The 17,335-nt window shown below is 40.3% G+C and overlaps 2 protein-coding genes across 3 annotated transcripts in view; both read right to left on the reverse strand.

Annotated features, from left to right (window-relative positions):
• Positions 1–13,159, reverse strand: part of LOC109854044 (proteoglycan Cow-like) — a gene marked incomplete at its 3' end in the record, with an annotated part of 86,094 nt that extends 72,935 nt beyond the window's left edge. The window contains exon 1 of the mRNA XM_020426737.1: positions 12,800–13,159. Coding sequence (XP_020282326.1) covers positions 12,800–12,901 — 102 coding nt within the window. The remainder of the gene's footprint in view (positions 1–12,799) is intronic.
• A 343-nt stretch (positions 13,160–13,502) lies between these two features.
• LOC109853987 (inorganic pyrophosphatase) lies at positions 13,503–16,996 on the reverse strand. Of its 2 annotated transcripts, none has more exons than XM_020426633.1 (8): positions 16,764–16,991; positions 15,869–16,107; positions 15,313–15,399; positions 15,135–15,198; positions 14,980–15,042; positions 14,685–14,895; positions 14,463–14,572; positions 13,503–14,132 (listed from the first exon to the last, which is right to left on the reverse strand). In XM_020426633.1, exons 1-8 carry the CDS (start codon positions 16,954–16,956, stop codon positions 14,101–14,103), a joined length of 999 nt encoding a protein of 332 aa, XP_020282222.1. In that variant the 5' UTR covers positions 16,957–16,991; the 3' UTR covers positions 13,503–14,100. The 2 variants fall into 2 exon arrangements, with proteins under 2 accessions (XP_020282222.1, XP_020282221.1); XM_020426632.1 differs by lacking the exon at positions 13,503–14,132 and adding an exon at positions 14,167–14,307 and having other exon boundaries at positions 16,764–16,996.
• Between the last annotated feature and the right edge of the window lie 339 nt (positions 16,997–17,335).

A 17,335-nucleotide genomic window follows, 5' to 3' on the forward strand; every position in this document is an offset into this window, starting at 1 on the left:
GTGTGTATATACGTTCCGTCTTTTTACCAGCAACACATTGCTGTTTATCGCGCGATGTAAATTGCGCGTTTGTGTTTCTCTTCTCGCACATATACGGGCGTAGCTCGATCGAGACACGTAATGAGCCTCCCGCAACGTAATACCACACATGTTTTTCTTTTCACGCTGTAATTTTCTCAAGAACTTATCGCGCGAATTTCAAAACACGTGACACACATACACACACAATCATCTTTTATTTAATCCATTCACAAAGATGTATTTTTCTCACGATGATGGATAAGACCGGGGGGAGGAAAAACCTCTTAATAAAGAAGCGTTGTATAAAGGAGGGATATCGAATATACTCTCGTTTATCATACGACCATTTGCGAAAATAGTCGCCGCGACGGTATTATCAATCACTGTCGTTTTGTGCATTGTTTAAACGATTAAAAACACCGGCCGCGAACGAGTAAGAATTTTTCGAGCAACAACAATTTCGATTCGCGCAATGTCATTCCGGCACGTGGTGTAACCCGTGCGAAGCACTCGTGAGATAAAAATAATGCGAAAGGGTTATAGACATCGGAAAAGAAATCGTATCATCGTGACCTACATTCTCGTGTGTCTCTTTTGTACTTGTAAAGGTGCGAAGAATAGCGCGTCCCCTGTTCCCCGTCTCTCTCTCTCTCTCTTTCTCTCTCACTCTTTCTTTTGTATTTATTTTATCTCTTGAATTTATTTCGCGCTTGTAGCGATGCAAACAGCAACACCGGTCCACCACCGCGGAGTTCTTGCTCCCATTGCTAAAAATAAAATAAAAAAAAAAAAAAAAAAAGTCTCTCGCCACCTCTGAATGACGATTTCGCGGAAAAATATCGCGAGCGGCGAAAGAGACAGCCATTGTCAAAACAACAGATTCTTGACACAAAACAGAACTTAACAATCGCGATTTTATCGAATGTTTTTGTTTTCTTTTTTTCCACAAGAGAAACAGATTCCTTCTCACAATAATTCTATTACTTTTTTTTTTTATTGCTGATTCTACTACAAATGTTACCTTCAATTTTTTTTTATTTGCGCTTTGTGCACCGAAAGGTTTTTTACTCTAGTCTACAGAAATGAGAAATAATTACTATTAAAATAATTTTGCATTCTACAACGCAAAATAGATTTTATTTCTTAAATATTTAAGTTGAAAAAAAAGACAGAAAATGAGATGATACGTTTCGCGGTTAAATGTTATTTTGGTGAAAATATTTACACAAAGGTTTTCATCGTCGCGAGATGTTACCGGCAACGATGTGTCCAAATTATAATCCCGGTACCATTTGCACGCGCGCGGCGTATTTGCAAGCAAATAGCTGCGCGAAACACAATTTCTTGCGTCGCGCAAATAGAATAGGCCGAGTAATCTGATTAATTAATTAGACGCAACATCATACAGCAAGGCCACATTTCGCGAAATGTTCTCCCGGTTTCAGTTACGCGCGTTATATATAATTCACCGCACAACCGACATTATAGTCCCGAACAACATACTCGAGATTAAACTTGTTTTTTTTATACTGACAAAAGTTTTTTTTGTTTTGTTGTTTTGTTTTTTTTATGAATTTTCGCGAACCCCCTTCACGCGAAGGCGACGAAGATAAAAAGTTTTTTTTTTCGGACTGCCGTTGTTTACGACAAAACAAAAATCACCTCTCGTCAAACAAAAGCACTCGTCACGAAACAGCGTCGTCGTGTCGTCACCCGACGGCATTTAAGACAAATTCTATTTTTCGCGACGCTGTTTAAAGATGCTATAAAAAATACACAAGGAAGCGTCGCGACAGAAGTATACGAGGGGAAGAGAAAAGGAAATGCCTAACGGCGGGGAAAAGTTGAAAGTTTCGGAGGCACGTACCGTCGCCATCGGTCTGAAGGGGGATGGCGACAAGAAGCGTGGTGGAACGCGCGCGCAAACGAGGAAGGAAAAAGACTTCTAGGGAGCTAGACTGGTGGATGGGGAAGAGGAACGAGAGAGCGATAAAAGAGGAGGAAAAGAGAAAGGGAGGAAAGCCAGAACACAGAATGAAGAGACCTAACCAGAACGGTGGTGGTAGTAAAAGAAGTGGGTGGTGGTAGTGGTCGTCCTCGTTGTCGTCAGTCGCCGTCGAAGCGAAAGCGTCCGCCGATGAAAAAGTTGTTCGCGGCGCCCGCCAGTCTGGCCAATATTTTACTATCCAGTCCCGGTTCCGCCCGGTTTCTCTAGTCTATCACGCTGCCCACCCTTGCGCCAACATAATCCGCCGCTTCCTCCTCTTTTCCCCGGACAAGCGAGAGAAACGAGAGGAGGAGAGAAGGAAATGAAGGAAACGCAAGGGCGGAAAGAATTCGCGAGGGAAGAAGAAAAGCAAAGGGGGATGAAAACTCGCGTTCCTCCGGAGCGCGAGAGAGAGAATACGCGGTCGATGAATACGTTACGCGAGCTTTTTTGGCTTGTGCACAAATATCCCGGGAAACCAGATGATTCGAGTAACGCCGCGATAAGAGAGGAAACTTTTGCAGTTTCCTTCGTCTTCGCGCCACGATCTTAATCCCTCGATGAGACGAGGGAGAAGTAAAAGGTTCGAAACACCAGAAATGTGTTTCACGCGACGACGAGGAAACACGAGAAGAAATAGATTTCTTCTCGGCGAAGTATTATCTCGCGGCGCGCGATCGAAATTTCTCCGATACTCGACTCGAGGACGTTTCGATTTCGCGGATATAAAATATCGGTCTACAAAAATTACGACGCCATCGTCGCGTCATTACACCTGAAATTATTTCCCGTCCCGGGATAACTCGAAATCGAGCGCAGCTTTTATTTACCGCGCGGATAACGTTATATAGAGCTCCGGGGCTCTCTTCTATGGCGCAGCGACGCTGTTATAGATCACTGTCGGGCGTTTTATCGCAAAAAGAGAACCGGTATCTCTCTTGACCCGTTTTAATACACAGTGGCAATTTTTATAAGTTGCCAGTAGTTGCCTTTAACGTCGGAGCAACCAAACCCGTCAAAGTGACGGATTTCAGAAACGCAAAATCTATTTGCGAGAAATGTTTTTTTTTTTTTCTTTTTTTTTTTTGATTTCAACAAGTGCGAAATATTAATCCTTGTATCTGCGGAAGCTCTTTGCGTTAATTAATTATTCAAATACTGGAGACATTATAGATAATAAAACGTTTTTTTTTTTTTTTTTCAACCATCAAAAATTGACGGATGTGGCAAAATGTGAGTGCGTACTCGACTCTGTGCTTGTTCCCGCGGTGTTGAAAACTTTTTGATTGGCAGAAGCGATTGAGAATTGCACAAATATTCGAATAAATTAAAGCTTTTTACACAAAATCTTCTCTCGCATATTGACGAGGAGAAACAAATTTCACGATACTTTTGAAAACTCGAACGAAAAGATCTGCGCATCAATGTATTAATTTATGTTTTAAAGAAAAACTTCCGGACTAAAAAGTATCGACGTATCAACAATTTCCCAAGTTATAAACACGAACGATTGAAACTTACGAAACTGTGAATTCGAAGTGAGTTATCAAACAATTTCCAATAAGTCGAGAAAGGAGGGAGGAGAAATTCTCTCGAAAACAATCCGTTGTTCCGACAAGAACGCAACAAGACATTTCTTATCGAAATCGAAATCGGCACGCGTTTGCAAGTGTGCTTACGTGTAACGCGTGTATTTACGTGTGTACGTACATACGTAAGTACACACTACCTAGTTATGTAATTTTCTCTGAGATGCAACCGAGTTTCTACGTGTAATTGCGACGGGGAAGATTTATAAGATTGTTTATGGAAAATGAAACAAGTTCGCGATTACGTTTAACCGCAACTCTCCTCTCTCGATTGCTTCTTGTAAGCAGGAAGCGTGCTGTATTCCTGAAATATTATAATCCTCAGCGCAAGCTATATGTACACAATACGTATGTGTGTGTGTGTGTGTGTGTGTGTGTGTTAAACATCAAAGTAGCCAAAATAGGGGTGGAACGTTAACTCAAGATAACAAGATTTATGATACATAATGGTCCGCGTGCCTCGTTATTCGAGTTTGTATGCCAGTCATTGTTAATTAACGGCAGTTAATTAAGAGCGCGCGGATAATGTCACGACGACGCCGGTGAAACCAGAAATTTCGCGACGCTTTTCAACTTCCGCGGCTCGAGATAAGATTCATGCGCGCGCGAGCGAGCGATTCAACGAGAAAATCTTTGCGAACGTCTGCGAAAATTTATTCACGCGTATAACTTTGAAAGCTTTGTTCGACAAAATCAATTATACGGCAAAGGAAACGCTTAAACAACTAGCGTCAATCGAGTCACGATCTCTTGACACAAACACGCTTCTCTCCTCCCTTTATTTTGCCGCGATGCGATTGTGTGACACACGCTTCTCGAAATTCCGAAAAGTCATCTTTGCTCTCTCACACCTCTTTCCCAAAGAGAAAGGGAAGAAGAGCGTTCTCTCTGTTCCCCGTAGGGAAAATTTCAAGGAAACCGCGCGCTGATTCCGGAAGCGCGCGAGATTACAACGACGAGGACAAAACTTCCCCGCGAGTTTCCTTTTTCCTCCCCCCGATCGCACCGCGAAATCAGACCCTCTGCAACGTAGATCCCGGGGGATGATAACGGCGTGCCGCAGAGCGTAGCCTTCGGGATTAATTTTACAATCGGTTACGACGGTTATTTTACCACCGCCGTGAGAGTCCGGGAGTTATCTCGCGATCGAAATACATTTTTCCCCGAGAAGTTACCGGAAGATACGGAAAAACTTTAAAATTACTCTTTTTTTCATTCAGAAAAAAAATAACATTCGCGATATTGCTCACACGTCCGCTTCCGCAGTTGCGCGGTTAAAATTCGCTCGAACGATCATCTCATTAGAATCATCATCGGACAAAACGTCGCGCGATAACAAAAGAGCGAAAAGTACAAAAAATAACTTTTATATCCGCGATCGTCAAGTTTTATGTGAGAAATATCTAAAATTGTAACGTGTCAATTTTCGGCGGAACTTTATCGGACTTACATCTCACACCCTTCCGTTTCTCGCGAAATAAACGGCTCAATCAACACGACGCGAATCATCTAGGTCGAGCTGTCGAGAAAAGTAGGGTATAACTCGGAGAAACGCGAAATAGATGTGCAAACAGGCAATATAGTTAACCCCTTAAGCCGTAATCGATATTCCCGGCGATCGATGGGCTTCTCCGCTCTCTCTCCTCTCTTTCTCTCTCTCTCTTTCGGCGTGAGTGGTGGTAGTCGTCGTCGTCGTCGTCGTCGTCGTCGTCGTCTACGCGAGAGACAGGAGCCGCGTTTGGAAAATTGGAAAACTATCGGTTGCCTGACGGAGCGAATCACTACGAAGACAAAGAGCCGACGAAACTTGGGTTCCGGAAATGCCTTTGCCAATTTAGGGGTTGTCAGATCGCTCTGAAGAACGACGGCGGAATAAAAACCGAACGGCGCCTGACGCTTGAAAATTTTAAGCGCCACGCAAAACGCGCGGATGTGTAATATAAATAGTATACAGACGGCCAATCACTTTGCGAAGACAATTTTCCCCGCGATTAGACATTTTTTTACTTGCGGAGTCGATCGCGCAGCGATGCGCTTCTATTGAACACTATATAAAAAAATTTCAAAAAAATGAGTTTAACTTACAAACCATATATTACTCATATGCTAGGTTTCAGAAATACCGCGTGAAAATCAAACTCGAAAAAAAGAGAAAAGAAGAAGTGGAAAAACATCACGTGACTAAAGCCACGTGGCCTCTCTCTATTTTTTGAGTTTGATTTTCATGCGTTATTTCTGACACCTCTCATATGTGTATTATATGGACTTCGTTGCGCGTGAACTTGGCGCGAGGTACTACCGTGCCGTTTGATTTTCTTAGTTTGTGATAATTACAAAATCTTCGAAGACTTTTTTGATAAGTATCAAGGAAATTAAAAATAACAACAAATGAAACGTTTGAACATCGGCGATAAAAATTACAAATGTTTTGTTTTACAAAAAAAAATCCACTATAATAATCTTTTCACTTCAAGAGTTTTAAACGTTAATTCACATTATCCTCGATGGGTCAATTAAATCACCGAGATTACGTGACGAAAGGAATTCACCTTTCGAAATCCCATTACGTCCCGCGCGCATCCCCGTCCCCGAGTCTAAGACTGCAACACCTGGCGTGCTTCTCCGTCTGCAGCCGTAAACAATAAACCGAAGCGAAGGTATCGCCGAGCGTGATCGTAAGGCAAATGGATGTGACACGGGCGAGAGTTGGCAAATGTTGCCTAGAGGTGTCAGTCGGCATTCCCGACATTCCCTACCACCTGCCGTGTAGTTCGCGGCGATTTGCCTCACCTGTCTTTGCTGCAATGCACCAGAATGCAACAACACGGTATTCCGCAATCTGTGAATCGCGATGTCAGATCCAACAACAAGATGCGAGTTCGAAAAGAAAATTGAGACATTAGCGAGAAAAAAAAAAAGAAAAACCACAAAATTTTTGAAAGAAGAAAACAACTGTCTAATTAATTAATCCGCGATTGCGCGATGTTGTTTTTTTTTTTTTCGCAAATAATACGCCCTCCGACGATGACGTATTCTCTCCGATGCTTTTAGATCGCGCGCGTGTTGTTATTACTGAATGAAAATGAGATTATATCGCCGGAGTAATCGCATACATCATCCGCTACATTTACGTCGAAAATATTCTATCGCCCCAACTTGCGCCTCGGTATAAATATCGATGGAAAAACGAGAGAAAAATTCGAGCGAGCAGTTTCCACGCCGCGTGTATAACTGCTGTTCGTACGGAGAAACTTTAGGTTAGCCGGAGTTTCGGAGCAAAAACTCGACTTCTAAGTGAATTTCGACTCAAGATTAACCCGATGCGTTCAATTGGAAAATTATTAGATACCGTATTACGCGCGCTCGAAAAAGATGAAACTTCTTCCCACCTTCAACCCGAAACGAGAAACGAACACAGTTAACTCCGGACACCAAATGATTGGAAAACTGTTGAAATAACATCGCCAAGTTTCTCGATTACATAAAAGAGCGAGAGAGAGAGAGAGAGGGGGGGAAGGAGAGAACCTTTACGAGACGATTTCGCGAAATATTCCGCGCATCAAGGTAGGAAACGAGTTTTCGTTGCAATGATTTTCACCGCTCGGCACAAAAACAACTCGCTCGCTTACTCTTGAAATGGATAGTCTCTCGTTTGCCGTAAATAAACTAATTGTTTTTTATTCTATTCTTTCTGTTTCGTTATCGCAAAACGCATTCCCTCATAAAACAAACCTTTTTTTTTTGTTATCACCCTATATTCTTTTGTTATTGAACAGTAAAAAAAGCCTCGAAGGAAGCAATTTCGGGTTTTTTATGAATTCACAAGCGCGTTCGAGTTCAGCGCCTCAAAATCCATAAAGTGCACTCTCGATTTTTTTTTTTGTTAACACACTGGAACACAACCAGAGTCGAATACATCTAGTTTTTCACCACATCCGTCAGTGTGACGAAAGTCTTTGAAAAACCGCTTCACATTCGCTATTATGTTTAATTTCTCTTACATGCAAACAATCAATTGACAAAGACGAGTTTTCAGCTGCAAAAAAGATTTCTAATATACTAGCACACGCTGTTGTTATTTTTATTTTAACGTGTTGTGTCAGTAAACACAACCTGTCATCGCGATAAAATATGATGACAGCTAATATATACGTCTTACAAACCATATAATACCCATGAAGTACAAATGAGAGATATCAGAAATAACACATGAAAATCAAACTCAAAAATTAAAAAAAGGGAAGAGTGGAAAAACAACACGTAACAAGGAGAAGTAGAGAAACACCATATGACTAAAGTCACGTAACAAGGAAAAGAGTAAAAACGAGAATATTATATATGTCATATATAATATTCTATATCTATATATAATACACACACACACACGCGCGCGCGCACACACACACCGTAATCACGTGACCAAAGTCAGTGACCCCGCCAAAGTCGCGCGACCGAGGTCAGTAACCCCGCCAAGGTCGCGCGACCGGGTCAGTGACCTCCCCCCACCAAGGCCGCGCGGCCGAGGTCAGTGACCCGCCAAGGCCGCGCGGCCGAGGTCAGTGACCCGCCAAGGCCGCGCGGCCGAGGTCAGTGACCCCGCCAAAGTCGCGCGACGGAGATCAGTGACATTACTGTAGTATGTATATAATACATATAATACAATATAAAGTATACTATTATAAATATATAATAAATTATATGTATAATATGTATTATTTAACGTTATATATAATATAAATTACGGTCACGTTATTTTCACGTGTTGTTTTTCTACTCTATCCTGTCATGTGACTTTAGTTACGTTTTTAATTTTCTCTACATATACGACGAACTGTCTCAAAATCGCTTTTCATTGTTTACTCTCTCGATCCTACCGATTCGATTCGACTCGATCCAACCAATCGGCAACGCGGAAAAGAGGTAACAATAGGTGCGATATAATCGACTCCAAACGCACTTCTTGGTACACAGGCCTTTTTTAATATAGGAGGATTTCACGTTCATTTTTTTTTTTAAACAAAAGTATACTCAGATTATTTCTTGCAAAAATATTTCCGTCGTTCTGACGAGTTCGGTCGGTTCCAGCGTTAAAACGAAAAGAATTTTCTGCCGATCGGTATTTTCAATCGCGGCGTTAACTGTCGGCAGCGTCTTTGCGAGACGAAAGAAATCGGATTCTATGTGCTCGCGTTCTTTCTTTCTGTCTACACGATGTTCGTTTCTTCGGAGACGCGAAAATAAACGAGGGAAATAGAGAGAGAGAGAGAGAGAGAGAGAGAAAAGTTACTCGAAAAAGAGAGAAGAATCGCAAAATCACAACTCACCCGTCAAACGTTTGTCGTCCCGGCGCAGCGTTTAATCGCGGAGAGAAACTGTCGACGCAACGGCGAAAAGTGCAAGCTACAAACAACCGCATTTGTACCATGTACAAATCGACACCATGATGTAAAAATAAAACAAACGAAAAAACAAAAAAAAAACATTTAAATCTCCGACACACAGTGTGTCTCTCCCGCTCTTCCCTCTCGTTAAAATAAATTCTTTTGTCTCGCAAACACGACCCGTCATCCCGAGGATGCGGTCGTGCTATCGATACGCGCCGCGCGATCGATCTCGTGTATACACGCGCTCTCGGTGTGCGAGACCTACGGCAATGTACACCACCTCTCCCTCTCCCTTCTCTGTGATTTATGCGATTGTACGATTTATACGATGTACATTCCGTATTCTAAAATATAATTCCTCGCGCAAACACAGTTCGTGAGCGGTATGAAAGATCGCGATGTCATATCTTTCCATGTAAATTTAATTTAATCCGACGTTTCAGCAGCAGCCAGCCAGCGCTTATCGATCCGAAAGAGAGAGAGAGAGAGAGAGAGAGAGAGAGAGAGGGAAAGAGAGATCGCACGCACGTCGAATTAAGAATGCAACAATTATATTCGTCGTTATATCATCAAGTGCAAATAATACACACGCGCGCGCGCCGACGAAAAGACGTCAAAATCATAAAAGCGAGAATTACAAAGTGTGTGAAAAAACGCGAAATTTCCTTTATCATCTGGTTTGCGAATTAAAAGGAAAACAAAAAAAAACAAAACGAACACACGAGATGTGAGAAGCGCAACGGCGTGAATTAAACGCGATGCGCGCCGCCGTCGCGTCTAATGACCGTATTTTCGCCGCGCGCGTATTCATGCGAGCTAAACACACCGGAGCTGTGTGTGATTTACGCTGAGAAGAGAAAACAAAAAAAAAAAAAAAGAGGAATTTTCATGCTGTGCAAATCGGAACTGCGAAATCGCGACGGATCGCGCGGTCTGAAGCGAATTGAGAGTAATGAAATCGCGGCGGGAGGGATGCGCGGTAAACAATAAGGAAGCAACACGCGACAACTGTATAGTTAACTATACATGTATACAGTCACCTATATATATATGTATATATATTATATACATATATATATACGTATCTCGGCGTTTACCTTCGAAGTCACTGGGTCACACACAATGTTCGCCGGGGATCGATAGACGGCGAATTCTTTCGCATTACGTGCGCGGGTAATCGATTCGTACTACGACGCTATGCTACCTGAGCTGTAAAGATCCGGGTCTGCTACCGGCGTACGATAACGGGCCGGGAGTCGATTATTGAAACTACAAATCGCGGGATGCATAATGACAGCGGCAATAATTCCGAAGAGAGGAGAAAGAGAGCGAGAGAGAGAGAGAAAGAGAGAGAAAGAGAGAAGCGATGTATTATTCGCACTCAGAGACTCCTCCGACAATTCTTATCGTTTTCCTCGAGCGTTTACTGCGTCTCTTCCGTTTCTCCCGGCACACAAAAGAAGAAGAACTCCAAGTTTTACACGGTGTCTCCTCTCTTGGCAATGGCGCATTCAGACTCGCCGGTAAATAGCGACAAGTCGCTAAGAGACTCGAGATACTTATGCAAAATTACAGAGTGAGAGAGAGAGAGAGAGAGAGAGAGAAGCATGAGGGGATCAACAACTGTGTCTTTCGCGAGTTCGCGATATTTCCATTTCGCGTGAGAAGAAATATCGCGTAATATTCCGAGAAGAGCAGCTGTTCTTTTGTCCGCGTTTGTCAATTATTACCCGAATTATATTAGATTAAACTCGACGAAATTCGCGATGCGAAATGTGAAAAGGAGATACCTACGAGACCAAAGATTCGAGACGTAAATACGCGCTTAAGATTCTCATTCTGATATCAGCGCACACGCTCGTAATCCGTCCGGGAACTAAATTGACGAGGTTGAAATTAATTAATTCTCACTAGCGTGTAAAAAAAAACCTCGCGCTGGGGTGACATTAGAACCATAAATGGACTTCACATTACTCTCGTTCTTCTCAAGAAAACAGAATCGGAAAGGAGCTTCAACCGCCGTAAAGTGCGGCGGTTAATAGTTCGTCTAATTGCTTTTTTTTTTCAACCTTTTTACTTTTTGCGGTTTAACTCGGTTGTTGCATTAATGGATCGAATGAATATTAATTAATTCGAGAAAAGTCTCTCATTTATCTGCTCTCTTTCTCTCTTTTTCTTTCCTTTCCTTCCCGCGTGTATTTTCCGCGTCAGATCTTTCTCGTCGTCCACGTAGTTACGCGTTGTGTTTTTCTTCAAACTAATTTCCAGCTTGATTTTAAATTGATCGCGTTGTTTCGTATACATCAAACTTGAAAGTACTACTGTTTCGTAGCTCTCTCGGCGCAACGAGAAACTGCTAAGAAAATACACTTACGTTTCCTGACGAGCTCGAAACTCAAACTACTGGACGGGGGGTCAAAGGATAAATTAACGTAGAAGCAACTCTTTGTACCGGTTGACATTAAAAATGCTTTTATCTTTTGAGAGAGAGAGTGTGCAAGTTACCGAGGTTTTTTTTTTTTTTTTTTTTTTAGTCGGTCGCTTTGTTACCGGATATAGTGCGTCAATATCAGAACAACCGAACTCGTTGAAATGACGGATTGCAGAAATGCAATCTATTTGCAAAAAATGTTCCAAATAGTTTTTTTTCATCAATTAAAAAACAAGTGGAATATTAAAAATCTATTTCTGTTAATTATTAAAAATTTATTTCTGTTAATTATTTAAACATTAAGGAAATTTAGAAACAATAAAATATTTCCTGCAAATACCGTCAAATCGACGGATGTGTGTAAGGGCGCGTTCAACTCTAGCTGTTCCGGCGTTCAAAAGCCATAGAAATTACACGTCACTCCGATTTTATGGAGTAAAATCGGAAGAGGTTTCCGAAAAAAAAAGAAATTTGAATGTTTACGTTTTCGGTAACAGCAACGCAGGGAATGCGAACTCTGACTTGATCCGCGTGCAAAAACCGGCCGAACAAATAAACACACGGAAAAACAACGAGAAAAATTGCATCGCTAACTTGTATTTCAACTAAGATCCAGTTACGTGAAAGTAAGAGTTACATGGGATATTCGTTTCTCTCTCTCTCTCTCTTTCTTTCTCTCCGTTTTAACGATCGCCGACTGTAATTGCAACGTTGTTGGTAACACGATCGCCAAAGAAGCGCGTTTGTCGACCGAACGTGTGTGTTTTACTCTCGCATTTGAAATGTAATATCAAAAATGACTTAAGAAAATATAAACCTTTGCAATCTACCGAAACAACGCGAGAAATCGCGCGATGTTCTAAAAAACAAAAGAAAAAAAAGAAAAGAAGTTACGTTTCGACAATTCGAGACGTTTTCCGAGAGGATTTCGGAGCAAACCGTGAAAAATAAACGAAGACGGACATTTCGCAACAATTTGCGCATACGGCGAAGCGCCATTTCTGCGGAAACGTCATTGTTGCGCGTTGCGTTTTCTTTTTTATACGATATACCGCTATTTTGATGTATATATGTTGTATATTCCGCAAACGCGCCATTCCTCCGTCGAGCAAACGGACGGATAAAACTGACGGGTTTTTTTCCGAAATCAAGAAGCTAAACCGGGCACCTGTCATCGCGCGTATCTCTCACGGTTCGGGGGAGGGGGCGAAAAAAGACCGGTGTGTCAAAACTCGCGTCGCGATCTGTCATCCGACGCAAAACAAAAACGAGACAACCGAAACCAGAGAGAGAGAGACAGAAACGGGGAGGGGGAGGAAGCGAGTATGCCAGAAAAGCAAAGGGATGAAACAATTAGATGTAATCGAGATATGTGTCTGGTACTGACCTCTTCGGCGAACTCGAAATCGCCGTCGAATTTTCTCTTGCATCTCACCCCCGTGGCCAGGACCAGCAGCACCGCGGCTGCGAACACCCACGAGAGTCGCATAGCTCCTGTCGTTGTTTCTCTGTCCCTGTTTGCTCCCGGAATTCGATGACGGGAAAAATGCGAGAGATCAGCACGCGCGAGTACACCGCCGCGACGAACGGGGGATGAGGGGAGGGGAAAAAAACCGAGCGCCGAGGGATTGCGGACGACGACGCGCTAGTAGGGTACGTTTACGCGCACGCAAAACTCGAAACGCGACACTCGGAAACAAACGTTACGGAAACGCACAACTCGATGGCCGAACAAGTTGTGATGACTGTGCGCGAGGCGAGGCGACGCCGCCGATACGTTGCGTCGCCACAGGCGCGCGCGCGCACGCTCTCATTGGCCGGCTCGCGACGAACAACGCGCTCCGATTGGCCGCGCGGTGGGGGGAGAAACCGATATATACGAATTGGGCGAGCTGCTCTCTCGCGGTCGAACGTTCCCGCCGTTTACCGCCGTACATTCGCGAAGAAACTTGAAAAAAACGTCGCAATTAAACAGGCTCGAGTAGCACCTAACGAAAAAAACAAATGTTAATAAATAAAAACACACAAAATACGTGGAAATACGCCGATATGAAGACACGAACGAATTTCGCGGGAATGACACATACATATTTGACAATGTAATATACTTTCGTTTATTTTTGTTCATTTTCACAAATACTGGAGAGAAAATCAAATGTCCTTCACCTACAAAACTGCTCAAAGCAATTGTATAAACTATCACAACCTAATGAGATTATAATCCATTCAGTTAAAATGTGCATGGAAGATATTCACGCCGCTACTTGTATGCAATGGAATAACAAGAGAGAGATACATACGCGGGGCATAAGTAGAAAAGCTTGAAAATAAATAACTTTGTAAAAATATAAATTTATTTAATATATTTATATTAAAATATATATATATTATTCACGTATTTTTCACGTTGAATTTATCTTGAAATTTAAAAAAGAAAACCATAAAAAATTTATGTGAAACAAGCAACCACGGACTTCTCGCTATTGCGCTCCGCGTGTGTATCTTTTGCAAATGCTTTTTAAATAATTATTATTAAATGTAACGAAGTAAATTATATTGTGTAGATTGTGAAAAAAATGATGAAAAAAATGATAAATAAAAAGCTTCACGGGGAAAAAACCGTGAGAGCAACGAAATGGGTAGTGCCGACTTTGATACACTTCGATGACTCAGCGAAGATATCCATCTTCATTTAAGTTGTATGTAATGCCATTTATCGACTGAAATCACAAATTACATAAAACACTTTAGTATAAACAGGAGCTTTAATTACACTAACACTGTACACATACATCAGCGATACGTTTAATTTCGAACAATTATCAATTAAATATCCTTCTACGCGTTATAACAATTTTTGTTACAGTTTGGGATGTATGAAGTAGCATTTGTCAACTGAAAGTGAATTATATTATGTAAAACCACAATATATACACGTATATAAAATCTCAATGATCAAAGAGTAAACAATTAAAATAAACATTTTCTTTTCAATTTGCATATAAAGAGTTTTTCTATTTATTATTTTGACGTTACTTGCAAAAACATACCTATCGGTTCTACAGGCTGAGGTTCCATTGATTCGGGTGCTTTTTCTAAAGCCTCCTCGGCAGCTTCGGGAGTAATTTTAAAAGGACTTCCTTCCACAGTTAAATTTGAACTATAATATATGTTACTTATAAGATCTTTAACACGCAATAATTAAATCTATTTGCAATCAATAAACATATCTATCCGTTTCTCGCGATTAGAAAGATTCCGATATTATTTACCATACTATTCCAGTCGAACCTTCCTGATTGACTAAATTCCGCCAGTGTTGATGCACTTCCTCAACAACGCGGAGTGCAAATTCCCGTGGTTTTGCTTCACCGTTGAATGCAAATTGATTTTCCGGCTTCCCATCCGGAATTTTGTATATCTTAAACCATTCGATTGTGGCCTTTAACAAACCAGGACACTGTTTCTCGATATCGCTTACGTCTGTAATAATTTTCATTAAAGATTATAAAAAATATAAAAGTCTACATTTCTATAAAGTAAGAAAATATGCATTCTGATATATACCGTTCATTTTATCGGCCAAAGGATCGTTAATATCAATTACAATAATTTTCCAATCAGTTTCACCTAAAATAGAAATTTTTCTTTACTGTATACACGTGTTATTTGGTATTTCTAATAATGTGTATATTTTTATGTTAGACATTAATTTTGTTTACCTTCGTCAATAAGAGCCACTGTTCCAAGTACTTTTACTTTTAACACTTCGCCTCTTTTTGCCACCTAAACAAAATACTCTTATATAATATTATATAATAAAGTGGTTTTCTTTCATTATATGTAACTAATGAGATATTCATTTAAAAAACACAAAATATGATTACAACTACTTCTTACCCTGTATCCGATCTCAAGCACATCAATAGGATCATTGTCACCTTTGTAGCCCGTTGCTTCATCCAAATTGTCAGGATTTTCCCATGTCTATTAATTACATAAATATATTATACGTAATTTTTTTAAATTAAACATCGCAGTGAGAGAATAAACGCTAAAAAATATTAAAAAGATTAAAATATTTAAACACTTTTTAACATATTTAAAACCATCATCTATTTTTATTGAAACAGATATCATTAAAAAAAAACGAATAAAAAAAGTTCTAATATAAAGATTTTACTGTGATATAAAAGTTTTAAGAAACTAGTGAATAGGATAATCAACAGAAAAAAGTAATTGAAAACAGCGAGATAAGTACACAGCCTTGAACTATACACCAACATGTGTTCACAAATATACAAGCATGATAAGATATTGCATACAGATACACACATAGTTAAGTGTTCAATAGAGACACTTCCTTTTCTTAAGATAAGATTGAATGACATCATACTGTGACAATTGTACATATGATCTTATATGTGTTATATGTATAATTTCTTGAGTTTTTCACCTGTGGCAAAGCTCCATAATTCCAAATATATCCGTGATGGGGAAAACAATTAGCAACATATCTCAATTTGCCTTTTTTCACATCCTGCTTTATAGGATTCAATGTTTCTTTCAAACAAATCTCCATTTTAGCATTTGTCCACCTTGGTATTTCAACAATCATGTGCATTATCTTGGTACTCTCATCGGCGTACAGGGGAATGTCATGCATGGGTGAGATTGGAACATCCTGATCATTTTCTATATGAAAAAATTATACTGTTATATATAAAGTCAGTCATAATTTTCTGTTAAAATATAAAAAAAATATATATATATATTGACACAAACACAATAATTATTATGCAGTTATTAATATTTTAAAAATCGTTTAATACATATAAAAGATAACATATGCAACTGATAAATATAAAGAGTAATACACATGCATATAGAAAAAAACAAGTGCAACAATGACAAAATTATTTTCTTATTTCCAACGCTTTCAAACACTTCCCCTTAAGCTAAATTGTGAATGTCATGTATTTAACAATAAGCTATCAATATTTATTAGTATACAAATCTATTCTATATCATTGAACAAAATTACTACTTGTATTACGAGCGTTATATAGAATAAAACTTTGGATCGAAATCCGACAGTTACGCCACGTACGTCAATTCTTAAAGTTCTTAATTATTCAATATTAGAACAAACTGTCGTCGTTACGAAACGTCGCATTGTTCAAGAACTCGATCTATCATTTAATGATCGGCTTAAATAGCGGATGACTAGAAATGTTGGTAATAGCGCGATGCGCGTTCGTGACCTTGCGACCTTACGCGGAATACGTATCGTTGAGTTTTCCTTGAAGAAAAGCGGCGAAGAGTCAAGATCAAATGTCAAGTTTACTCACTGAAAAAGATCCTGTAGTCCGTGGTGTTGAGAGCACCTCTTTCAACGATTGTGAACGACATGTCTTGACGATACTTCCTCACGGACGCTCTGACTCGATTGAACACCGACGTACCGGTTGCTATGTATCGCGACGGTGCAATGAGCCTCGGTAAACCGTGGCAACGTAACACGTGCAACGTTACCGGAAGCATTCTGCCATCTGTCGTTACGCGAAACCCTGCGAAAACACAGCACAGATAGGAAAAGTCACGTCCTTATCGGCCGCATCATTTTTCGTATGATAATTTATAATAACAAATTATCTCGTATAATCTCGCAAAATTCAATATATATTTTTACTCGATCTAAATATAGAAACGAAATACTGTTCGATAGCGAGAAATTTTGTGATTATTGATCACTAGAGTAGTTGAAGGATATGTTGTTTTTTCTTTCATTTTTATCATCAGAGAAAAGACTGAGAGCGGTCAGGCCTATAAGGCCTTGTTTACGCGTGCAATAACTGTTAACTTAAGTGCCAGAACTTGGTAAAGTTCAACTATAGGATTTCAATACTTCTGTTTATACGAA

The sequence above is a fragment of the Pseudomyrmex gracilis genome, unplaced genomic scaffold (genome assembly GCF_002006095.1).
Source record: "Pseudomyrmex gracilis isolate BER0280 unplaced genomic scaffold, ASM200609v1 scaffold_58, whole genome shotgun sequence".
Lineage (NCBI taxonomy): Eukaryota > Metazoa > Arthropoda > Insecta > Hymenoptera > Formicidae > Pseudomyrmex > Pseudomyrmex gracilis.

Bases quoted from the DNA above. Each gene is read 5' to 3' on its own strand.
- LOC109853987 (XM_020426632.1), bottom strand. From the start codon at position 16,956: ATGCTTCCGGTAACGTTGCACGTGTTACGTTGCCACGGTTTACCGAGG. The intron at 15,400-15,868 runs GTGAAAAACTCA...TGTAATTAATAG, and splicing joins ATTATGGAGCTTTGCCACAG to ACATGGGAAAATCCTGACAA. The intron at 15,043-15,134 runs GTAAACAAAATT...TTTCTATTTTAG, and splicing joins AGTGGCTCTTATTGACGAAG to GTGAAACTGATTGGAAAATT.